A 26,770-nucleotide genomic window follows, 5' to 3' on the forward strand; every position below is an offset into this window, starting at 1 on the left:
GAGAGTTGCTGCTCTTCTTTTCTTTGATCTCCTGTTGAGTTTGTAGGTGTTCAGAATGGTTTGATCCCTATCCAGCTGAATTCCTGAGAGGAGACGAAATCCAGGTCTCCTACTCCTCCACCATCTTGCTCCGCCCCCCATATCCTAACTTTTTAAATGGGCAAAAGACATGAACAGGCAGAGATGAAACAATAAAAATAAGATGTTCAACTTCATCTTTTAGGTTTAGTTATAAACTAAAACAAAAATTAGATATGACTTTTTCACTACTTCAGATGGCAAAAGGGGAAAATATTTTCAATATGTTGTGATGCTGAAGAGTAGACATACAGGTTCTCCTGTGCACTGTTGGTGGAAGCAAACATCTGTGTTCTTTGAATCTTGTTTGCCAATATGTTGTCAAACACTTTAACTGTGTGTTCTTTTTGACTCAGTATTTCTACTTCTAGAGGTTTACTCTAGGAAGATATTCTAATAGGGAAGTAATATAATAACCACAGAAATGTTCACTGAAGACTTCTTTATAATAGTAAAAAGTGGAACCAACAAATGGATTGATTAAGGTTTGCTAAAATAAACAGCCATTTAAAAAGAAAACTTGTCTGTCACATACCACTGAGTGAAAAGAAGCAGAATGTATAAGAGCATATATAATATTACTTCACTTACATAGAAGTATATGAACATGTGCATATACATATACATATCCACACACATATCACAACTATGAGAAAGGTTATTCATTAAATTTTTTTTAATGAGCAGGTGTCAAACCTTTGAATCATTTACTTTATTGTTTATAATGTTATCTATAACTTTATATAGCCATAACTCTGTGTGCTTCCCTTTTCCCTAGCACCTTGGTTCCTCAAGTTCTAATTGCCTTAATAACTCAGAACTCCAAGTTTTGTTTTCCCAGACTTTGGGAACTCTGACCTCTCCAGGCCACCATTTTTGACTTGGCTTCTATGCACTGTGATGTACTGGTGAGTGCTCCAAGAGAAAAAAGAGAACATCTGGCCCACTTCTATGCATTCCCCTTCTCTCTAGGAACTTGGCCCTTAAGTCCTGGCTGCCTTGGTTGTTTCTGATGCCTTCAAACAACCAATCTTAATTTTTTAAATTCAGTTTTATAATTTCTTTCAACAGTAAGTTTGTTCTGATACAAGGTACTGAATCATAGCCAGAAGCAAAAGTTCAATTGTATCATATTTAAGTACACAGATACATTAATTTTTACTAAAATAGAAACTTCTTTGCAAATAAAGGAATCATTTTTCAATGTTAATAATTGTTAATGTTATCTATTTGGGGGTATTTAAAATTTTTCACTAAATAAAAGTACACTATATTTTATACAAATTACTTAAAATGTATTACAAATAATCATTTGCTTTTTTAAATGTTCAAGATCACAAATGATTTTATAAGCCATCTTCAAATTAAATACTATTTTCCTAGGCTGAAAACAAAACTGAATTTAATCCAAAATCATGCTTATTTTACTTTCAGATTATACTGGTGCATATTTGGGTTAAACAATATTGCCAACAAGTTTCTTCATATACTGTGAGTTAGGTACCAGAATAAGTGAAAAGATCAATGATTTGCATATTAGGCAAAATAAACTTGAAAGGGAAATTTGAGCTGGAAATTTGGATTGAGCATCATCAATGTGGGTGGTCAGCATCTGAAGCAATAATAGCACATGCACTAGATATCACCAGACTTGGAAATTTTGCTGAATTGGGGCTGCTCCATAAATATTCACAAACAGGGTATTTCCAGGGCCCTCGTCACTTGAAGGAAGCTTCCTATGCATCCTTGGTCACCTCTCTTTCCCACTTCCATACTTTTGGTCCTCTATTTACATCTCCTACATTCACCAAATGTCTTCCTGTTTCACAAGGAAAACAAGCTATCAGGTGTAAGTCCCACAAATCCCTAAACACACCAAAACCTAGTCTTCAGTCTTTCCCTCCTTATTCAGAGATAGGCCTTCAGACCCTCATTAGACCGATGACTATCTGTACACTAAATGTTATCTTTCCCATCTTCTTATGATGCCTCTTTCACCTGTTAGGCTGGCTGTCCCCTACCTATTCAACTTCTACCTTTAAGTCTCGTTTCTTTCACTGTATAAATATACTTCCCACCAATAGACTCTTTAAATCTCCCACTGGTCTAACATTTTCCAAACTTCAGGTCTACCCATTAATGGGTTGTGAAATCAATTAGTCTGTTTCACCAGAATGTGTTCTTTTTAGAAATGAAGTAGTATGGAATCTTCAATACTGGAATGTGACACTTATATTCTAAGACATGCTGTCCACATTGTAGCAAATACTGGGGTCAACTGAGTTGAGGGGATATAATGTGTACAAACAGCTGATGGAGGGGATATAATGACTATGTGCGTTGGCTGGGAGCCAGCCAGCCATTTGCTCTTCTGTTCACTGGTGTTTCATTTGATTTTCTGGATTTGATCATAATTGTATCAGGAGAGTTAATGTTTTATAGATTAATTTGTGTCAATGTAATTTGCAGTTAATTATGAAGTGAGGTTTAGAAGAATTTATCCACTGTTGGCAAGGGCAGCAAGAGTTCCTATTAACTTCTGGTTGTGAGTTAATAATTTTCGGTGTGAATTTTTGGAATAGGCATAATCATTAGGGATTTTTTGACTTTGCAAATAATTGTACATTTTAATCAAACCTGCATAAATTCTTCGTAAGATAGTTTATTTTATTATTAGAAGAAATAAGAATGATGATGTGAAAAAACACAGAAGCATGTTTTGGTTGAACTGCCAGATTTGGACTTATGAAGAGTGACAACATTAGGAAAAATATTTCTTCTCTTCAATACATTTTTTTTATTTGAGCTTAGTCCAAAAAAAAAAGTAAGCCTTTTAAAAAAGGTTTAAGTATAGCTTTTCAAATGCTCAAAACCACTAAAAATGTATTATTTACAGTGATATTCTTTTTTAAGAGATCATTAGTTTATGTAAACTTTACCAGATAGTTGAAGGTATTAAAAATATTAATAACCAGCTATTAGCTGATTAAAATATATACTAATATATTAAGTAGTATTTTTAGAATTTATTTTTATTGAAGTATAATTGACAACACCATATTAGTTTCAGGTGCAACATCATGATTTGATGTTTGTACACATTGCAAAATGATCACCACAATAAGTCTAGTTACCATCCATCACCATACAAAGTTTGTGATGGGAACATTTAAGATATACTTTCTTAGCATCTTTAGCATCTTTCATATTTGTAATATAATATTATTGGCTATAGTCACCATGTTGTACATTACATCTCATGACATTTATTTTGTAACTGGAAGTTTGTACTTCTTGATCCCCCTTCACCCATTTTGTCCACCTCTCAACTCCCCTCCCCTCTGTCAATCACTAATCTGTTTTCTGTATCTATGAGTACTGTTTTATTTGTTCATTTGTTTTGTTTTTTAGATTCCACTTAGAAGGGAAATCATATGGCACTTGTCTTTTTCTGTCTGACTTATTTCACTTAGCATAATACTCTCAATGTCCTTCCATGCTGTCACAAATGGCAAGATTTCATTCTGTTGTATGGCTGAGTAGTATTCCATTGTGTAAATGTAAATACCACATCTTCTTTATCCATTCATCAGCTGATGGACACTTAGGTTGCTTCCATATCTTGGCTATTGTAGATAATGCTGCAGTGAACATGGGGTGCCTATATCTTTTCCAATTAGTGTTTTCATTTTCTTCAGCTAAATACCCGGAAGTGGAATTGTTGGATCATATGGTAGTTCTATTTTTAATTTTTTGAGGAAACTCCATACTATTTTCCATAGTGGCTACACCAATTTACATTTCCACCAATAATGCATTAAGATTTCCTTTTCCCCGTATCTTCACCAACACTTGTTATTTCTTGTTCTTTTGATAATAGCAATTCTAACAGGTATAAGTTGACATTTCATTATGGTTTTGATTTGCATTTCCTTGATGATTAATAATGTTACGCATGTTTTTATGTGTGTTGGCCATCTGTATGTGTTTAGAAAAATGTCTATTCAGATCTTCTGTCCATTTTTAATTGGATTGTTTAGTTTTTGTTTGTTATTGAGTTGTAGGGGTCCTTATATATTTTGAATATTAACCCATAATTGGATATATGATTTGCAAATATATATCTTCCTTCTCCCATTCAATAGTGGCTTTTTTATTTTATTGATGGTTTCTTTTGCTGTGTGGAACCCTTTCAGTCTGATGTAGCCTCATTTGTTTATTTTTGCTCTTGCTGCCATTGCCATGGGAGTCAGGCCCCCCAAAATATTCCCAAGACCAGGGTCAAGGAGCTTACTGACTATATTTTCTTCTAGGAGTTTTATAATTTCTGGTCTTACATCAAAGTCTTCAATTGGTTTTGAGTTTATTTTTGTGTATGGTGTAAGCTAGTGGTCCAGTTTCATTCTTTGGCTTGTGCCTGTCCAGTTTTTCCAGCACCATCTATTGAAGAAACTGTCCTTTCCACATTGTACATTCTTGCCTCCTTTGCCGAAAATGAATTGACTATATATGCAAGGATTTATTCTGGGCTCTCTATTCTGTTCCATTGATCTATGTGTCTGTTTTCATGCCAATACCATCCTGTTTTAATTACTATAGCTTTGTGATATAGTTTGAAATCGGGAAGTGTGATGCCTCCAGCTTTGTTCTTCTTTCCCAAGATGCAATGATATTATTGCAAATGAAAATTTAAAATCTTACAAAAAGGAAAAAACAAACTTGGAAATACAGCAAGTCAAACTTGTTGATAAGGATCTCAAATATTTTCAAAAAAGGACAAATTTGTCAACACATTTCACATTTACATTGGTTAATGAGAAAGTGTTACTATCATATTTGGTTGTATATGTGTGACCAAAGAGAAAATTACTCACATAGTTGCAGAGAAAATTTTTTTCTTGGCATGCATGGTCATGGTGAATATGATTCTTGATGATAAATCAGCTGAGAAATTTAAAACTGTACTGTTGAGTGATAATACAGTCCATATGTAGTTCCATAGAATATACAGAATAGAATTAATACTTATTAGCCAGGTATGAGCAGACATAGGTTGTATGATTCTACCTAATGAGAGCACTAATACTTCAAGTTATTATACATTCAGTTTATGTCAAATATATATGATAATTTTTATGAAGGATTTATTGTGTTGTTTAAATTTAAGCTAACATATAACTGGTTTGAGTAATTTGATAGAATTGGGAAAATACTGTTTGAAAAATATAAATTAAATTGGTAAATTGTAATAGAATTGCAAGTGATTCAGAAGTAAATATGACCAGGAAACATAGCAGAGTAATTTAAAATATTATTATGAATTACCTTCTACATTGCCACTTGAAATCACTGTTCACACATGTTCATACATTTGGCATCCTCACAATTCTGCTGAATCTCTGGAAAACAATTATAGCAATGGTTGTTTAATTTCATTAAGAGAACTGTTACTTTTTGATACATTTTGTTCAAATTGGAGCTGTCACTGATATTGGTGGTCATCTACCAAATCCTTTTCCTCTGCCACAGGAAGAGATCTGTGGTGGGGGCCCCGAGGTCCCAGATAAACTATATTGTATCCAAGTGTGTCTCTGCAACTGTCCTCACCAATGGAATATAGGAAATTTGGGATCTCCTATATGGAAGAAATGGAATAAAGGGATTTGCATGACTTCTACATCTGAGGCCTGGGCTCATATACTCTCTCTTCCTCTCCCTATCAGCTAGAATGCAACCTGCCTAGGACCCATCTTGGGAGAACAACTCCTTCCAGGATAGTGGAGCAGTAAGATGTGAGGTACATGGTCTTTGAATGATCTCCTGGAACTGCTATACTAACCCGCACCCCTGGCTCAGGACTTAAACGATAAATAAAAGTCTATGTTCTGTAAACCACTGTATCGTTGGGTCATTGTTGAAGCTTAGCCTTTCCATTAGCTGATATTTGCATATGTTATGTCATACTGGAGTGACTGGTTGTTGTAAGAAAATATTAAGTAATATGAACTCAGAATTGGGATTCGTGTTTTTCTGTTTAAAAGCAATCTCATTTGGCTAACATTTTTGGAGATGGCATTTTAGCAACAAAATTGGCACATATACTTATATTTTTAACATTTTTTAATACCTGGATTTGGAACCTTAGGAAAAGAGTAACACTATATTTCAAGATGCTGAATATATACAACAGTTACAAAATACATTTTAAGTAATCACCATGGTTACCCTATGTCCTCAACATTTTGCGACACAGAAAGAGAACATCATTAGTAAAGACACTCTGAATGGAATAAAATTAAAGATATTAGTGATATTGCAACTCTCTGTTTCAAACTTTAAACATTTCCAATAAAGAAATTTGAAATATCAAGAAAAAACATTTGGATAAAAGAATCCATTTGTTTTTCAAAATCCTGAATCCATATTTGCATTAAAGTTGATGCCCAAAGAAGAAAACTACTTACTAATGCTTTGTTATTCAAATACATTGAATGATTATAAGTTTATCACCATTTTGGATTAAGTTAAAGAAGAATCTGCTGAAATTTGTAATTTCAGTTGCTAATTAGCGTATATTGTTATTAATAGAATACACAGCAAAGTGTTTGTGTGAACCAGAATTTTTAACCAAAATAACTGAGAGTAGTGGGAAGGAATAGATACCAAGCACAAAGCACCTGGGTTGTGCATGTAGCATTATCCTCATGTCTCTAGCCTGGAACGAATTTTAAGAACAGGCAAGCATGCCTGCAACAATGAATCAAATCCTATTTAATAGTAACTCTATTCTATTTAACAGTAAGTATTGTTTTATAAATAAAAAATTTTGTTTCAGGGGCCCCTGCTGGCTCAGTCCGTAGAGCATGCAACTCTTGACATCGGGGTTCTGAGTACCAGCCCCACGTTGGACGTGTAGATTACTCATAAAAATCTTTTGTTTCAGTTTCTAAATCTACCTATATATGTATTTCTAGGTACTCTGGGTGGTGATGCAAAGGGCATTTTCTACTGAGCTGATGTTTAAAAAAAAAAGTGTTTTGACTATTTTACTTTTTACTTTTTTTTTTTTTAAGATTTTATTTATTTGACAGAGACACAGCGAGAGAGGGAACACCAGCAGGGGGAGTGAGAGAGGGAGAAGCAGGCTCCCCACTGAGCAGGGAGCCTGATACGGGGCTCGATCCCAGGACCCTGAGATCATGACCTAAGCCGAAAGCAGACACTTAACGACTGAGCCACCCAGGTGCCCCATAGACTATTTTACTCTTAATTTCCTTCATAGCCAACAGTTTGAGTGGGTTATTTACACATGTAGTTCTACCGGCTCTTCATCTACTGCAACCAGGCTCTGCCTTCATTATTCTTCTTGGGCAGGCTACCTAGCTAAACTCTTGCATCCATTTGATCCATTTCTGTATTTATCTTTGTCCTCTCCTGTAGCCATTGTCTGTACACTACTTTTATTTCTTTTTTCTACCACTTAAACAAAATAACACTTTGCAATTATAAAAAGAAAAATGTTTATTTTCCTGTGTATGCATGTGTATTTTTTAAAAAACTTGTATGTACATCCACATCAAATATTTAAATAATAAAATTGGGATCATTTAGTGCATGGATGTACGTAGTAGCATTTTACAAACTTCTTACTTCATTTAACTATGTAGTAGCAACCTCTTTTCATGTCATTCAATATTCCTCTCCTACATTATTCTTAAAGGCTATATAATAGGCTGCTTTATGGATACATCATGGATTTTTTTGTCCATTTCTCTACTGTTGGACATGTGGATAGTTTTCAATTTTTTAAAAATGATTGAACAGCACATTGAAATCCTTGTAGAAAAATCTTTATCCACTTTTTTTTTTTAAAGTGAATATCCACTTCTATAATCACTTGCTTAGGATGAATTCCTAAAAGTAGGATTGCTAAATCGTAGCCATATCTATGCTGTCTACACATCCAGAATCCTCCAGGATTATCCTTCCACCAGTACCCATAACACGGGAGGATCCAGTAGGCCAGCTCTTAGCCAATTTGATTGATTTTTTAAAAATCATATTTTATTGGGGCGCCTGGGTGGCTCAGTCGGTTAAGCGTCTGCCTTCGGCTCAGGTCATAATCCCGGGGCCCTGAGATTGAGCCCCGCATCAGGCTCCCTGCTCAGCGGGGAGCCTGCTTCTCCCTCTCCCTCTACCTGCCACTCCCCCTGCTTGTGCTCTCTCTGTCAAATAAATAAAATCTTTTTAAAAACCACATTTTATTTAAATGCTTGTGCTCTTTTGGTAAGTAGGTGCTTGAACATTTCTCATAGGTTGTATAAGTTATTTGTATTTCTTTATGGACTGACTTCATAATCATTGCCCATTTTTTTTAGACTGTGCAAATGCACCTGTTTTTTTAATACTCTGTAAAAGTTTTATTACAAAGCTATTTAAACTCTATATCTCTAAAATTACTATTTTTTTTAGTTTGTAGCATAAGTAAATTTGTTTTTAATCATAAAGTAATAATAAATACTCTTAAAAAGAATAAGGGGACCCCAACTTCCTTCCTGGTATCTTGCTCTGCCCATTCCATCCACTGCCTCCTACAATCTTTGCCAAACCCCAGGCATCAATAACTCAATACCTGAAGGCTTTCAGATCCTCATTTCTTTTTTTTTTTTTTAAAGATTTTATTTATTTATTTGAGAGAGAGCACATGAGAGGGGGGAGGGTCAGAGGAAGAAGCAGACTCCCTGCTCAGCAGGGAGCCCAATACGGGACTCGATCCCGGGACTCCAGGATCATGACCTGAGCCGAAGGCAGTCACTTAACCAACTGAGCCACCCAGGCGCCCCAGATCCTCATTTCTATCACACAGCACTGCCCTGGGTTCCTGCCCATAAGTGAAACACGCTGTGGTTATCTCATTATCATTTTCCACCTGAATATGTTCAGAACTGAACTCGTATACTCCCCAGATTCCAAACCCTCTCCTTCTCTTCTTTAGCTTGGAAGATGGGGCCCACCATCCTCCCCTTTCCCAATGGAGAAACACGGAAGTCACCCCAGATGCTAACCACCCCAATCGGTCAGTAAATCCTACGGCTTCGACTCCTAAAATATCTCTTGCTGTATTTTCCTCTATTCCTTTCCACCTACTATTGGCTTAACTTATTTCTAGATGACTGCGGAATCTCCTTACTGTTCTCCCAGCTGCCAGTTACTCCTTTGCAATTTTTTTTTCACTACCACTACAGTGACATTTCTAAAGAAAAACGAATATGCTTAAAATCCCTTCTTAGCTCCTAGTCACGGTTTTCACAATAGTGAAACAATGAGATGCCAAATGAGATGCCTGCTTTCCTCTCCCTCCTTCCTTCAACAACCATCTCGGGGTCTCCATCAGCGAAGGCCTTTAAGTTGCCGAAGCACAGCGCGCACGCTCTCTCAGGACCTGAGGCCCTGGCTAACGCTGCCTTCCTTCCGCATCACCCACAGTCTGTTTTCCAAGTTCAGCCTAAGGGTGCGAGAGAGGAAGGAAAAAGGGGTTTGAATTCAGGAATGTGTTTTGAGGCTAACTCTGGTAGGTGTGGAAAGCAACTTAGCCTCTCCGGCCTGGTTTCCTCGTGTGTATAATGGGGTTATGAACCCTCTCCCCCGGACCCCCTCCACGAGATCGTGTTGGTACACGGTGGAGCAGAGTCCGTCTATTCACAGGTAGCTCCCGACCCCGTCACAGAAAAGTGGCCCAGAAGGGCTGTTAACTGAATAGTGAGCGGCGGACAACGGGATGCAAGGGCGCGCCGCCACAACGCGCCCGGGGCTCCGCGAACCCGGCGGGGCCGCCCCCTCCCCGCCCGGCGCGGCGCAGGGGGGTCGCAGGTCGGGGATCGGGGGCGGGGGGGCAGCGGCTAGGCCCCTCCCCGCCGGCTGCCCGCCGCCGACCAGAAGCTTCCTCGGGCCGCGCCCGGCCAACCTCCGGCCGGCGAGCCAGCTCCGGACATCCGCTTCTACCTCCCCGCGAAGCTTCGTGGCCTCGGGGCCTGCCTCGGCGGCGGGCCCCGGCCGCGGCCTCCGGCCTCCGGTCTCCGGGCTCCAAGCCGCCGCCGCCGCGCGCCGAGCGCACCTGACCCTAGCGGGCGGGGCGGCGGACGGGGCGGGGCGGCGGGGCTGACGTGGCCCGCGGCATGGAGCGGGCGTGATTCATCAGTCGCCGCGCGGGGCCGAAGGGGGGCGAGGGCAGCGGCCGCCTAGGCGCCCGGGGCCCGGCAGTGGCGATAGCGACGGCGACAGCGGCGGCGGCGGCGTCCCCGGCCCGGCCTCGCGCGCGCTTGTCTCGCTGTCGGTGGCCAAGCCCCTGCGAAGGTCAAGATGGAAGAGATCCTGAGGAAGCTGCAGAAGGAAGCGTCCGGGAGCAAGTACAAAGCCATCAAGGAGAGCTGCACCTGGGCCCTGGGTAAGCGCGGGGCGCGGGGCGCCGAGCACCTGCCGGCCGGTCGGGCTCCCGCGCCGCTGCTCGCCGCCGCCGGAGGGCCGCGCGGGCTGGGGCTGAGCCGACCCTGATGCGTGGGGGCTCCCGCTGAGCTGCTGTTATGGATGCATTTCGCGCGATTGCGAGAGTTGCCTCGGGGAATTGATGTGGGATATGAGAATTTTGGTTCGGGCGTTAACATCCATCCGCCTCCTCTCTGGTCTCGGTCTTCTCCCAAACCTTAATGGGGAACCGCCGTCCTCCCCGCCAGGAGGCCCCCTTTTCCAGATTCCCAGCAAGGTGGACGATGGTCACCCATCTCTGAGTTAGGACCACCAGCCGGTGCGAATCCAGGGGTCCGATTCCAAGCGCCTGTGGGAAAAAAGGAAGTTGAACCATCAACCCCGAACTCGAAACATTGGCGAATGTGACCAGGAAGGAATGGCTTCTTTAATTCGATTTTTCGGATAGAGGCCAGCTTGTTAAGTATTAGCTTCCATGGTTATTGTACCTGAAACATTACATACGGGTGGGATTGCGTTACCTCTACAATTCTGCTGTGGTGTGCCCTTCAGACAGGTGGGATTTTAAATTTGTGAGCTGTGCAAGTATTGAAATAAGTTCCAGGTGGCACATTTGTGTTTCCCATCAGACTCGGGTTTGCAGAACTCCACCTCAAAGAAGACTCTTTTGAAAGACGTTCATTCCAATTCGGCACGAATTTGGGCAATCAGAATTGTCTGGATGGGAATGCAGAGGGATCAGGAGCATACTTTGGGTGATAGTGATAGAAATTAGGCGGAGGAGAAACCAAGGCAGCCTTGGGGGCCCCTGGCAGGGCCCAAGCCTGCATGCGATTCCTCAGTTGCCATTCAATTACAAAATACAATTGAATCTCTTTCTCTCTTAATCAGAAAGCAATCAGTGCTTGTTATGACACCCTGTGGTACAACCTGAAAAGAGTTAAGTGCCATTAGCAGGTTTTCCGCTAAATGTGGAATCCGGTGGTGTTTTAGGTGACGCTGTTAATATTTAGAAGATCGGAATTCACATATATTGGGTGTATGTGTACAGACAATCCTAGCAACATCATTTTCTTTGACATCTGCGTATGTCAAGGAAGTTAATCTTGTAGGCAGAACTTGACCATTGTTTACTGTTACAGGAATACTGGACCAGATATAAATGAGCAGCTAGGCTCTTAAAGCCACAGTACTATTTTTGCATTGCCATTGTCATTCAGCAGAGCGATTCAGAGCTAGATTTCCAAATGCCTCTAACGAAGGGTCACAGATGGCTGAGTAACATAATAAAGCGGGGCCTGACTGCGCTTTAAACATGCCATTCCTGTGTTCATTATTATTTTGCTGTAAGTTAAGCAGATTGAGATAACAGGGAGGAGAAGAGTAATGGAGTATTTTTAATGTTTAAGTTTTGATACTCAACATCTTGTTAGGTTAAACAGCCGTGTTGCTGAGTTTAGATCCTTGAAGCTACCTGGGAAGTCCAGAGGTGAGGCAGGTACCTGAGCCGAGCCTGGAGTCGGACCTGATCGCACGAGTGGCTGTGATTCCTTTCCCAGTGACTGTTCTCTCGTTACCAAGGGGAGACAAAGTGCATGAAATAGTTAAGTAACAGTGCCTGACATTGAGTGTGCAGGTTGGAATGAGTAAATCAGGAAAACAGCTCTAAGAAGAGGGCATAGAGTATGGGGTCAAGGGTGGGGTGGGGAGGAAATTGGTGTGAGCTGGTGGGGCTTTTAAAGTAGATTTGCCTTGAAGAATGGGTACGCTGTGGATTTATGAAGGCCTCCCCTGTTCTGAGCATGGGGCTATGAGGATGAGTACAATGCTTCCTCCCTATAAGGAGTGTGTTAGGAGGGCATGCAGAGGGAGAAGGCAGCATGAACAAAGGCTATGTGGTTTCCTGCTCTCTTTTCCACTCCAGTCCATTTTCCACCATTCCATCAATTTTTTTTTTACTATAAAACACTCCCCCCTCAACCCCCATAATTTCTTTCTAGATTAAAGTGTAAATTCCTTAGAACACTCTTCAGAATCTACAACCCCCCCCTGCCCTTGTTGCTTAGTGCACCCCAGGGGTTCCATAAGCTGCAGCTGTCCGGGAAGCACACCGGGCACGCACACACTGCTCTGCCTTTACTCACGCTGGGAATTCCCTTTCCAGACTCCTAAGGCCTAACTCACACAGGAAGTGTTCCCTAAGCTCTTCAGTCAAATCCGTTCCTCCTCTGCATTCAGAGCCCTGCCCTCATGACTGTCTTAGAGCACCTGAGACTTTGGATTATTTGGCCGTAGCTATTCTTCTAGGGGCAGGATAATTGAGAAATATTGTATTCAGGAGACCAAACCCTCCCGCCCCCAAAGCGACGGTAACAACAAAAAACCCTAATTCAAGCTGACTTCAGCAAAACAGAATTTACTCACTGTATTCACTAAATATCCCCTGTAAGGCTAGCTGTGGGTTGAATTTGGCTCAGGAATTATACACTGTTCAAGGACCTTGCTCTACTCTTTTTGGGGGAGATGAACACGCTCGGCATGAGTCACCACAGCTTTGGGCTTGTGAATCATCACATTGAGACCATCTCATGAGAAAGAAGCATCAGCACACTTAGACCATCTGAGGGGAGAGGGATCATCTCTCACTAAAACCATCAAGGGAAGGAAGAGTCATTTCCACACTTAGTCCATCTGAAGAGAAAGGGGTTATCTCCCACTTGGCCCATTATAGGGGAGAGGGGTTACCATGACATCACAGGAGAGAGGAGTCATTTCCCACTGAAACCGTCACAGGAGATGGGGGTGGTCATTGCCACACGTAGGCCATCACCGGAGAAAGGGGTCATCTCCTATTTGGCCCATCATCAGATCATCTCAAGAGAGTGGAGCTCTTCCAGTCAACTCCTGCCCAGGCTTTGGTTTCACTTGTTCTCTCTTGGTCCTGATAGGTCATGTGTGTACCTGAACCAGTCTTCTAGCTAAGGAGTAAAATGGGCTAACTGGCTTAGATCTAGGCCACAAGGCTTACTGAAATCCCTGACTCAGAAAGGGATGGTTTCCTCAAAATAAATTTAGGATTCTCTTTCCGAAGGCTGGTCAGCCAAAACAGCAAATGTTGACAGTGTAGACATGTGCTTCTTGAACGTAGGGACTGTCCCTTATGCTTCTTTGTGGTTTCTGCAACTACCATAAGAGAAGCAGATATGTATAAACAGATCAGCCCATTAATGACTTGCTTGGGTTTTAAGTGATACCATCTTTTTTCTATTTATAAAAGTTATATACGCTCATTTTAGAATATTGAAAAATATTTGGACAGTATAAAGAAAAAAATGAACATCACCTGTAATCTCAACACCCAGAAAGAACACTAATCACTTTTGGAGTATTTCTCTTCTGCAAAGGGTTATACTATCTATGGCAGACTGTCATTTGGTTTTTTGTTTGTTTTTAGCTTTAGCATCTTCTATGTTGTCATTGATACTTCTCTGAAAATCGGTTTTCTTAATGGCTGCATGATAACTGGCAAGGGATATATTTGTATCTTCCTTCTATTTTGTGCCATCTAGGTTGTTAGATATTTTTCTTGTCAGTGAGGAAATGGTCTGACAAGGGGATAGAAAGAATAAGGGAAGGGGTCAGCTTGTGGAGAGTGGAGACCATAGCATTTTCCTTTGAGAACCTGTGATCTTGGAGGCATGTGAGCTCTTCAGCTGGATGACATAGAATGTCAGAACGTTAGAACGGTGAGGGACCATGTCTTCGTTTTAGAAACTTGTGGTGTTTTACATATATCAGGGGACTTGTGTAAAATGGAGGAGAGGAGAAAAACAACTAGAGGCTGGAATGCCAGGTAGGGGAAGAAGAATAGTCTACCCCCCACCCTCCTTCCCTCTACCTTCCCACCTACTTTTCCTTCCAGCCAGTTTCTGTTCTGTTTACAGCTAGACTTCTCAAAAAGTCTGTAGTGCTTGTGGCCACAACCTCACTTTCCAGTCCCCCTTCCACTCACCGCTGTCTATCTGCCTCCTCCATCGTGCCACCAGCTGGCAGTGAAGAATGAGGTACACAGACCTCCATCCAGCAAGGCATCCTCAGCCGCATGGAACAGCCCCAGCGCCCGTCTTCCCCTGGCCTCCGGGACCACGCCTTGCCCATTGTTATCATGCCTTCGAAGCAATTCCTTTTCCTCTGCCAGCTTCAGCACTTCTCCCTCGCCCGAATGCTTGAGTTCCTCAAGAGTCAGCCCTAAGCCCTCTTCTCTCACTCCCAGCCCCTCTGGAGTCGACCACATCCATCCCCCCAGCTTCAGGTCAGTTTCTGAGAATGTGATGCACCCATTTACATCACTAGGCTGATCCTAGTTACATCCGCCATGCAGACCCCGGGGCAGATACCTACTCAGCGTCTCTACTTGAGCAGGATGGGCTCAGTATGGCTGCTCTGCGATTTTCCTTTGTCCTTTTTCTTTCTTCGGGTTCTTGGTTAGCAGTTGTAGGGTTGGGCGCTATTGAACATCCTGAGTTGAATATAAACACGCCTCTGATGAGGAAAACTGCAATGATTTGGTTGCTTCATGTCAGCACCTCCCCTTGGAGAACAGCAGCTTATTGTCCTGGGCGCTGGCTCCTGCCCTGCAAACGGCTAGGCCACGCTGGCCCGAGTGGCCTTTGATCTGCTCCCTGCCCCTGCATCTCAGGGCTTTACTTTAGGGTTATCCTGTCTCCTCTTAACGACTGACCTCAGTTCTTCCACTTCGGCCACAGCATCACTGACCCTACTGATCCCATCTTTCTGTTTTGCAGATTGCCTTTTTTTTTTTTAAGATTTTATATGTTTATTTGACAGAGAGAGAGAGAGCACAAGCAGGGAGAGCGGCAGGCAGAGGGAGAGGGAGAAGCAGGCTCCCTACTGAGCAAGGAGCCTGACGCGGGGCTCGATCCCAGGACCCTGGGATCATGACCTGAGCCGAAGGCAGACGCCCAACTGACTGAGCCACCCAGGCGCCCCAGCGGATTGTCTTGCTTACACCCACTATTTGCCCCATTGGCCACAACATGCCCAGATCCTATCATCATGTTTTGGACTGTTCTTACTCCGGAGTCTCAGAGATACATCTGGTGTCCCTCTTCCCTTCTGATCTTTTAGCAGACAGGGAGAAATATTTCTCCTTCTCCAATGAAAATGGTTCACGTTGACAGGGCTTATGGATTCTAAGCAATGAAGAAAGGAGTCAACACAGTTTGAGCTGAAAAACTGGGAGCAAATCGGAGCTTGTGATATTGGGATTTCTAATAAGAAATATATATTTGGTCTTTGTCCTTGTTTCTGGCACAGAGCCCCTAAAATCCTTGAATTTCCTAGGTGAAGAGGACCAGAAAGTGGTTTTGTCATGTTAATGAAGCAACCTAAGGATGAGGGCCATTGCTAAGAGGACCAATCCTGTGTTTAGAGAGTTGGAATTTTCAGTCCCACCCCAGACCTCCAGGGAAGGAAGAGGGGCTAGAGATTGAGTTCAGTCTCGAATGGCTGATGATTTAATTAATCATTCCTATGTAGTGAAGCCTCCATAAAAAAACCAAAAGGATGGGGTTCGGAGAGCTTCTGGCTTGGTAAACCCATGGAAACTTGGGGAAAATGGCACCCTCAGAGACATGGAAGCTCCCCGCCATTTCCCCATACCTTGGCACATGCATCACTTCCATCTGGCCCTTCCTGTGTTTTGTCCTTTTATAATAAACCAGTAATGTAGTAAGTGAAATGTTTCTCTTCTAGCAAATTAACTGAACCTAAGGAGGGGGTTCATTAGAACCTTCAACCTATAGCTGGTTGGTCAGAAGCCCAGGCGACACCTTGGATTTGGGATTGGGGTCTGAAGATGGGGTGCAGTCCTGTAGGACTGAGCCGTTAACCTGTGGGATCTGATGCTATCTCCTAGTCGATGGTGTCAGAATTGAATTAAATGGTAGGATAGCCAGCTGGTGTCAGAGAATTGCTTCATGTGGGGAAGGCTTCCCCAACCACACATGTTGGAATTGGGTACAGAATTGTTAGAGCTATTGAAATAGAACAGCTTTTCCGTGGGGGGCAGGGGGAGAGACTAATGTTTCATTATCTTTATAATTGGAGGCAGCAGTAGTGTGAATAATCCACAAAAATGGTAAAGTATTGAACATCCAGGTTGGGTTAATGAGATTTGAGGGTGAGCCTCCTTTCAGTATCCCTAACTATAGGATGATTAAAAAAAAAAGTTTAATCTACCGTGTCATAAATGTATGTGAGCATAATGAGATGTTGCATAAAGTGCTTTGTGAACATCAAGTCTCTCACAATTATAAATTATTATTTAAGGGTATTGAAACAGTATTTCAAGGAAATAGCTTTCCCTTCTATATTTATTATTTTTTAAATTGAAGTTTAGTTGACATACAATACTATATTAATTTCAGGTGCACAACTTTTGACCATTATATACATTACAAAATGCTCGCAGTAAGTGTAGTTACCATCTGTCACCAAGCAAAGTTGTTAAAATATTATTGACAATATTCCCTACGCTGTACTTTTCATTCCTGTGACTTATTTATTTTGTAACTGGAAGTTTGTACCTCTTAATCCCCTTCACCTATTTAACCCATCCCCCGCACACCCCCCTCTGGTAATCATCAGTTTGTTCTCTGTACATATTCATGAGTCTATTTTTGGTTTTTCTTTATCTGTTTTTGTTTTTTAAGTTCCACATATAAGTGAAATCATATGGTATTTGCCTTTCTCTATCTGACTTATTTCACTTAGTATAATACACTCGAGGTCCATCTACCCTCTCACAAATGATGAGATTTCATTCTTTTTCTTATTGCTTTGTAATATTACCTTATATATATTATACCCCATCTTCTTTATCCATTCATTTATTAAGGGACACTTAGGTTGCTTTCATATCTTGGCTATTATAAATAATGCTGCAATAAAGATAAGGGTACATACATCTTTTTGAATTACTGTTTGTTTTTTTTTCTTCAGGTAAATACCCAGCAATAGTGGAATTATTGGATGCTATGGTAGTTCTATTTTTAATTTTTTGAGGAACCCCTGTACTGTTTTCCACAGTGGCTGTACCAATTTACATTTCCACCAATAGTGCATGAGGCTTCTCTTTTCTCACATCCTTGCCAACACTTATTTCTTATCTTTTTGATTTTAGCCATTCTGACAGGTGTTAGGTAATATCTCATAGTGGTTTTGATTTGCATTTTCCTGATGAGGAGTGATGTCGAGCATCTTTTCATGTGTCTGTTGGCCATCTGTATGTCTTCTCTGGAAAAATGCCTATTCAGGTCCTCTGCCCATTTTTTAATTGGATTATTTGGGGTGGGGTTTTTTTTTTTTTTTTTTGGTGATGAGTTGTATAAGTTCTTCATATATTTTAGATATTAATCCCTATTAGATATATGATCTGCAAATATTTGTCCCATTCAGTAGGTTGCCTTTTGTTTTTGTTGATTGTTTTCTTTGCTCTGCAAAAGCTTTTTAGTTTGATGTAGTCCCAAGAGTTTATTTTTGCTTTTGTTTCCCTTGTCCTTTGTCTATTTTTATTGCAAAAATACAGCATTTTAGCCAGTTGCAACTAGATTAAATTGGCATTCTGGTTCAGGTTAAAAAATTAGCTACTCATTCTGTGTTTCTGTAGGGAAATGTATCCTAATTTTATCTCCTCCAAGGAAGTCTTGAGCTATCAAGGGAGGATTTTTAAGTATGAGTGACTTGCATGCAGATAAATGAGAACTGACTAATTTATAATTATAGGAATCTCCAGGGAAAAAAGAAACTAACGGAAATTTATCTGCAGATTCTCAGTCTATACATATTTATTTTTAACTTTGGAATTTTCCTTCTGCAGAAACCCTGGGTGGTGTGGATACCATTGTCAAGATCCCTCCACACTTGCTAAGGTAAGGAGACTGGAGTTGTAAAATATAGCGGGAGTAAAAATCACCCACTGTGTTTTCCTGAATGCCCAGATAACCTCATTGGCATATAGCATTTTACTTGTTGACCGAACGCTCTTTTTAAATCCATGAACTGGGATAGTTCATGAGGTTAGCATGATGGGAACCTGACTGCAATGATTTCTAGGCATCCGTGGAATGAGTGAAGTCAGTTATCCAAAGAAAGCAGCTGAAGAATAAGGTGAAAGTATAAAATTGGTCAAGGAGAGAAATGACCAAAACCTAAGAGAGTGTAGACAGATGACAAGATCTTCTACTGCAGACTAGGAAATGGCGCCCCTGCTGGGAAGAAGCAGTCCTACACCCTGTGGGGTGGATTTAAACTCCCACTGGTCCCTTGGCTAGACACCATCTCTCACAAACTCTATAGCCACATAAAACAGCCTGGAGATAGTGAGCCTGTTTCCCCACCTTCTTCACCATTCCCCATCCCCCTTTATCATGAGAGAAATGCCCTGTGTGGGACATTTGGAAAGAACAAATAAGAAAGTTGTCCATAATTACACCACCTAAGGATAACCACTGAAAACCGTTAAACAGATTTTCTTAACAGACTTTTTCCTACATATACACATTTTTACAAATTAATGTGAATTTTATTTATGTTTGTTTCCTGCTTATTGTTTCAGGCCACATCATATGAAGAACATTTTCTAATGTCAATATATGTTCTTCAAATTAAAATATTATATATTCTTCCATTATATGGCTGCTGTAATGTTTATTTAGTAACTTTTATTATTAAACACTTGGATGATTTCCACATTTTTTGACATTATTAAAAATGTTGAACTTATAGTCTTTTGTTGAAGAAAGTTCTGTACTGTCAGGATATTATGATTTATTAGGTGTTTTTCATCTCTACAAGTAGAATGAACAAGAATTATGATCCTGTGTTTTTAAAAAATTTATTGCCTCTCCTATAGTTATCTGCTGCAAGCTGATATACTGTAAGGAAATTCATGTATTAATCAAACCGAATGTACTTTTATGTGTATAAAGCTAAATGGACAGAATGCCTGGCAATAACACTCTTGCCTGGGGGGAGGGCGGTATCCCAGCTAGGGTATCCATGCTCACAGGAGAACATGAAGACTCTCCAAGACATATGAAGGTATAGATGGTTTAAGGGAGATGATTTCATGGTCCCCATTGTCTATAGGTACTCTTTCTGAAAACTGCTTTTGCTACATCTCTTTTTCTATCTTACCTATTATAGTCCCTCTTCTTCTTAAACAAGGAAAGCACCACTATTACGCATCCCATTCTGAATCTTACTGTGTGTGGTATGTTGTCCTGGGGTGCAAAAGTCTTGTCCCACCAACAAAGGACTATGAAAATGCTAGTGTCTGTGTTGGTAAAGGGGACGAATATAATGATCAGACCACACATCTTTTTGTAAATTAGTTTTTACTTCTTGGCTTTCAACAAAATTGAAGGAGGACCTAATCTAATTATAAGATAATAGACAAAAAGATGTTTTGATGATAAGTCTCCTTCATTCTCTTGTTTATATAAATAAGGGTTCTTACTGCTTACATCTAAGAAAGTGAAAAGGTATGGAAATGATGTTAAATTCCCACCTTATTATAACAATAAGGAATACTTCATCCATGGGTATATGAAGTAATTGAGGAGAAAAATAAACAAGGCTTATTTGTTTCTTTAGAAATGCATTTCTAAAGAAACAGATAAAAATAAAATAAGAAAATAAAATTATACTTTCCATGTTAACTACATTAACATTCTTATAAATATTCATTAATGCTGTTTGGATCAGTTGGGTCCATTAGTAGTCACACTTCAAACCAGAAGAAAATTGAACACTTTTAAGCCTTATGGCCACATGAAATTTTTTAAAAATCACTTTATACACCTTTTGTTACACAGAAATAGAGTAGGGAGATTAATGAAAGCCTCTCAAGAGTTAAAACATTATATTGAGAGAAAATTAATTTGGGGAAGTAGAATGGAAATATAAGTTCGAGGAGAAAAGAGAACAATGTAGCATTTTTTACTGTTAAAGAAGAGTTTGCTCATACATTTTTTTGTTGGGTGAAGGTGATTTTCAAATTGGTGTGGAATTTAGATTTCATTAGATACATTTAAATAACTGATATGTTTTAATTAAAAATTGTAGTATTTCCAATATGCCAGAATCATAACCTTTTCCATTAATTAAAATCATGATGAAGAAATGTAAATGTCAATTTAAAATACGTGAAAAACAGAACTTTAACGTTTTCTTAGTGGCTGTTTGAACAAAAAAACGTTTAGTAACGGTGCCTTAAAGGCTAGTTCCTAATCCAGAAGGTTGTTGAACCTGATGGCTGGGCTTCTTGTGGTTCTGGGTCTGTGATGAAAGTTCTGCCTATAGTGTTAGGGGTGAGAAGCTGGCAATGATACTGGAGGAACCTCCTGGTTAAGAACGTTCATCAAAAGACAACTGGCATTTTCCAACTCTTGGTGTGTGTGTTGAGGGGGGTGGACAGATGAGTTAGAGAATGCAGTGTTAATGGGACCTAAACATGGCTGGTCCCCATTTAGCCATGCCATTTAGCTTTCCTTTCACCCATGGCCTTGAGATTTCCCCAGAGCCAGCTTGCCATCTTGTACCACCTATAGAAGGGGGGTCACCAAACTGGTGGGAAGAATGCTGGATCAGGAGCTGTGGATGGATATATATCGGTGTCATTTCATGTCTTCACCCGTGTTAGCAGATAATTTGGAGTGTTTATCCTAATGAGAAAGAGCTGGTGAGGTCATCTTGTATATGTGTATTGTGTTCTGGTGTGCAGTGAGGTCTATCAAACATCTTTGTAGAGAGAATTAAACCGTATGAATGAGATAAAGCAGATGGGAGCATTGCTCTCAAAGGTTTTATATTCAGAGGGAGGAGAATAAAGACATGCATAGCTGGAAAACAGTGTTTTGTGGTAGCCACTGTAAATTTATGGTAGAATTTTATACATTTAAGGAGGTTTCAGTTTGACCATGATTCACAATAGTTGGGAGGCTTTTCATGCCTCTTTTAGGGAATGGGAATAAGGCATAATTAGAACAAAAAGAGCTCTTGAATCAATATTTATCTGAGTTATTTTTTCTCTTTATTGTAAAAGAAGTGATATAATGAGTTATACTGTAATGGGCTTTTCTCTCTGTTTTGAAGTCAGTCTTCCTCTAATTCTTTGATTCTGCTGCTAGGAACTTTTAAACCCAGAGAGTACTTAACTCTGTCCAGTCACTGTGTTTACCAGGGCATCTTTCTATTGTTTGAGTACCTGCTAAAAAAAAAAAAAAAAAAAATCTAGTCACTGTAAATATCTGTACCCAAGAAAGAGTTTAGATATGTTAATTATTTTTCTTCAATTATATCTTAATTATTTTTCTTCAATTACACTTCTATGTACTACATGAGACAGAAACCAGATTCATTAACTATGTCTTGCATTCTCCTGATTTTGTACTCAGATTCAGTTTCCATTTCTGATAATCGCTTAGAAGTGATTATTTACAGATTTTTTGTTGTTTCAGAAAGGGCAATAGGGAATAATTCAAATCTCAAATACTTTTGCTGTGCTGTTTTTCTTAATTTTTCTTTTGCCCCTGACTGATTGCCTTTTACGTTAAATATATTAACATTCTGATAAATACATTGTTTTGCTCAATTGTGTACACTAATAATGATAGATCAGAAAAAAACTGAAATCTTGAGAGACCTGTGGTTGCATTATCTTCTGCTTTTCTTTTACCACTGATTGCTCCGGGGACTTCTTGTACGAACTGAAGTAGACCAGATATCACATGAAAGATTTTCGTCATTGTAGTGACTGGGCTGAGCCATGCGTAGGGCATTGCAGGGGAGAACCCCACGGTAAAACATTTGAGGTGAAGATAAGGAGTGGTCAGAGGCATTGCCTGTTCTACCCCAGGCTTTCAGCAAGCAAAGGTCCACTCTCATGGTTGGTAAGTGAGCCTCTGTAGCACCAGGGTAGGGATTCATGCAGAATGCCGGTGAGATTCCATGTCAGCGATGGAGGAAGGTCCAGGGATCCTGTCCTGTGGAATATTTCTGAATTTGTTAGTAGAGAGTTACATGAAAGTCATTCTACCTTCTTGCCCTAAGTCTTGCTCTTGAGCTTGGCAGTGAGTTTAAGAGTCCTTACCTTCCACCATGAGGAGCCTGTCCCCTCACAGCCTTTGCTCCTCTTTTCCTTCTTCTTAAACTTCAAGCCTTCCATGTCTTCCCAGGGTTGAAAACCCGTGAATGAGTGGGCCGTCGCAGTATCCCTAGACTCAAGAAGGAGGTCATCGATAGCTCAGGCTCTTCCTTTGGTTGGGGTTATCATTTCCATATCCTACTTGTTTCACAAGCAGAAGGCAACTGAGGGTGCTCCCTAATTGTGACAGACTTGGTGAAGCATCTCTGACCAAGTCAGGTGAGCACGAATAGTCATTGACTTCATTTGTTGTTAGCCACGGGTTTTTCAACCAAGTGATAAATAAGACCAGGAAGCTACTGGTCAAGAAGTATTAGTAGTTAATGACCTGAAATGTATCCTCTCACCCCCTCTACCTCCCTGCTTTTTCCCTGTGGTTTGGGAATCAAATGATAGAACCAAAATAACCTGGTCATTTCTGGAATCTTCAGGGCTGTGGTCGTTTTTGTTATGAATACTCAGGGCTGATGTCTGTGTTTTGTGAAGCTGTCGCCAGCCTTGCTTGGCAAGGAGCAGCTGGCTTAAGCCCACCTGGACTTAACCACAACTTCTGGAATATTTAGCTTCTTGCAAATTGATTCATCGGCCATCCCCCTCCATGCCCCACTGTCCTTGTGATGGCTTGGTTATGATGATACCTGGTTCTGTCTGATCATCTTTCTCTCAGAAATGTTGAAGGGTTTATATTATATCCAACTCTAATTGTGAAAAAGACAAGGGCTCTTCTGTGGACCCTTGTTGTTTGCAGTCACTGCCTCTTCCAGATCATTCTTGATCTGCTGGCACATTCCCCAAAAATGTTCTTCCCTGTCTAATGGAGTTTTGCAGTGTTCTTCTGCTTCTGAGTCTTGGTTGGGTGTGGTCAGTCTCTCTGCTGGCATCTGGGCCAGAATGGCTTGCCTGCTGCCTTCTCCAGTGGATTTGAAACTACAAATTTTGGTGACTGTGGATCTGGATACTGGATATCCTCACATAGCTCTACATAAATCTGTAAGAAGGATGCTTTTCACCCCGTGCGAAGGCCCAGAGACCTTAGGCCACTACCAGTTTGCTGTCATAGTTGAGCTGCCTGGCTCTCTGTCATGCTACTCTGTCTTTCCTGTCAGATTTCCAAGAGGTTCACTCGCCTTCGACTGGGACTAGTGGGATGAGTGAGGCGAAGTCAGGCAAGTACAGGGTCAGATCTTGTCTTTATTTAAAGTTTGGTATTTGCTTCATCATGGAATTTTGGCATTCATTTTGAGTTTTTAAAATGTGGCATTAAAACACCTCACACCCGTCAGAATGGCTAAAATCAAAAACATGAGAGACGAGTGTTGGTGAGGACGTGGAGAAAAAGGAACCCTTGTGCCCTATTGGCAGGAATGCAAACTGGGGCAGCCACTGTGGAAAATAGTATAGAGTCTCCTCAAAAAATTAAGTAGAATTACCCCATATGATCCAGTAATTCCACTACTGGGTATTTACCCAAAGAATATGAAATCACTAATTCAAAAAGATCTGTGTACCCCTATGTTTATCACAGCATTATTTATGATAGTCAAATTATGGAAGCAACACACGTGTCCATCAATAGATGAATGGATAGAGAAGATATGGTATATATGTATACAATGGGATATCACTCAGCCATGAAAAAGAATGAAATCTTGCCATTTGCAACAACATGGATGGATCTAGATGATACAATGCTAAGCAAAATCAGAGAAAGACAAATACCATATGATTTCACTCATGTGGAATTTAAGAAACAAAATAAATGAACAAAAAGAGACAAACAAAAAACCTGACTCTTAACTACAGAGAACAAACTGATGGTTACGAGAGGGGAGGTAGGGGGGATGGGTGACATAGGTGATGGGGATTAAGAGAGGCACTTATGACAAGCATTGAATCACTGCATTGTACACCTGAAACTAATATAATCCTGTTAATTATACTGGAATTCAAACAAAAAAATGTGGCATTAAAATATTATTTATCTTGCTGACTTTTTAAATACTCCCTAAAATTTTGTGCCCAAGACCAATGCCTCAGTCACCTCACCTGAGTTCCAGCCTTGTACTCCCTGTGCTCTCAGAAAGTTCTCATGGCTGCTGGGGTCATTCACGTTCAAGTCAAGCTTTATTCTGCCCCCTCCAGATTCCACAGACTGTTTTTTACTAAGGACCTTGGTTTCCGTCCTGCCTTGAGCGGAACCTCAGTGGCATGCACCATCAGGGAAACAAGCTCTTTCCCATGATGAAGGCTGTGATTAGTAAGACCCCACTTCTGGGATACCCTGTCCCACGTGTACTAGTGTTTTACCGAAGGCATTTCCCAGCCCCCATTCCTCCTCCCTCCTGGGCCCATCTCAGAAGTTGAAATAAAGCATGCTGTTAGAAATCATCTTCCTTCCTCATGCCACAGCTTAGACCCAAATGGCACGTCTGCAGTGTTTGGTTACCAGTCCCAAACTCCCCTAAATGGGGCATTAAAACACGAGGGGGGTATTTTCTGAGCTGCTCTTTTCATCAAGATTGTCCACGGAGTATCTCATAACATGCAGCCTTTCCCACTTCATCATCCTGCTTATCCTTGAAGACTGAGCTGTGTTCGCTAAAAGAGATTCTTCTCTCCTCTGTGCCCTCACTATACTCTGCATAAATCTCTCATGGTGCTTATCCATCAGGTTGGCAGTTGTCTAGGGGTTCTGTTCTGAGACCCTCTCCTCAAGGAAGTTCATATATATAAATTATTCATCTTTTTAAGATTTTATTTATTTGAGAGTAAGAGTGAGAGAGAGATCATGAGCAGGGGGGAAGGGTAGAGGGAGAAGCAGACCCCCGCTGAGCAGGGAGTCTAAGGAGGGACTTGATCCCAGAGCCGAAGGCAGATGTTTAACCGAGCCACCCAGGTGCCCAAATTATTCATCTTTTCATCCTCTTTGGTGCTCTGTAAATGTTTGCAGGATGAAACTCCTTCTCCAAACTGCACTGCCTATCCCAGGGAACCTGTGCCTCATCTCCTAGATTCTTAGAAAACATAGTGTTTGGAAGAATCCATGCCAGAATGGAATCTCAGCTTAGGCAATAGGACTTCTCACGTCTCACTGACTGAAAGGGGGAGGTCCCAAAGAGTAGGACCAGAAGCCCAGTGCCCAATCCATTGACCTTACCTAGTATAGTCTTAGATTTCTCACTCTCTCCTCAACCAAAGCCCTGACTAGCCTAATGTGTATTAGATCAGGGGTTAGGAGTTGGTGTAGTTATTGGGACCCTGATTAATGTTCTGTGCCAAAGGACATTGATTATGCAAGGGTTCCAGCTCTCATTGGCCCACCTGGAAGAGGCAAGCTGCCTCCCCTCTCACACTCCTAACATGAATTCCACTTGGAGTATTTCTGTTCTAAAGAACTAAAGAACCTTCGCCCCCATCCTGCTCCAACCCAGGAATTGCCCCTTCACTTAGCCCAGGTTATTTACAACAGGAGTGGTATGGATGAGATAAAAATGTCAAGGGAATCCTCGAGCTGTCTTGTTAAAAGGCAGCCATTGGCAATGAACCTCTTGTTGGCATTTCTCAGCACCCCTTTGGGAACAATCCCATACATGGCTCCAGCCACGGCCCAGCTGCCTTTTGCTTACTTTCTCTGTAGTTGTTCAGAGCCAGCCTCAGCCTAATTGCTTTTCTCCTGCCAGTTGTTCCCAGAAAGATGCTAACAGCACTTCTTCCCATTTCCTTGTCTGTGTCCCCCACACCACTCCTCCCCCCGCTCCCCTCCCAAGCCTCTGCCCAGCCTTCTGCATGGTCCACATTCTTTTTTCAGCTCAGATGCTGGCACGTTCATCCCTATCTAGATTGGGGGACCTACTGATCTTTCATGCAGGATGGGAGCACATTCGTCAGCATTTATGCTTTGAGATAACCTTCCACAGTAGCTTCCCACTCTTTGTATGGTGTTTTTGTTTTGTTTTGTTTTTCTTTTGTGTAGTATAACCC

At 41.0% G+C, this 26,770-nt stretch overlaps 1 protein-coding gene across 1 annotated transcript in view; it reads left to right on the top strand.

Annotated features, from left to right (window-relative positions):
- The first annotated feature begins 10,186 nt into the window (after positions 1–10,186).
- Positions 10,187–26,770, top strand: part of ARFGEF3 (ARFGEF family member 3) — a 168,969-nt gene continuing 152,385 nt past the window's right edge. The window contains exons 1-2 of the mRNA XM_081829374.1: positions 10,187–10,522; positions 18,461–18,512. Coding sequence (XP_081685500.1) covers positions 10,438–10,522; positions 18,461–18,512 — 137 coding nt within the window. The 5' untranslated portion in view covers positions 10,187–10,437. The remainder of the gene's footprint in view (positions 10,523–18,460; positions 18,513–26,770) is intronic.

Source organism: Leptonychotes weddellii, chromosome 8 (genome assembly GCF_054177405.1).
Source record: "Leptonychotes weddellii isolate Sample4059 chromosome 8, ASM5417740v2, whole genome shotgun sequence".
In the NCBI taxonomy this organism is placed as follows: Eukaryota; Metazoa; Chordata; class Mammalia; order Carnivora; family Phocidae; genus Leptonychotes; species Leptonychotes weddellii.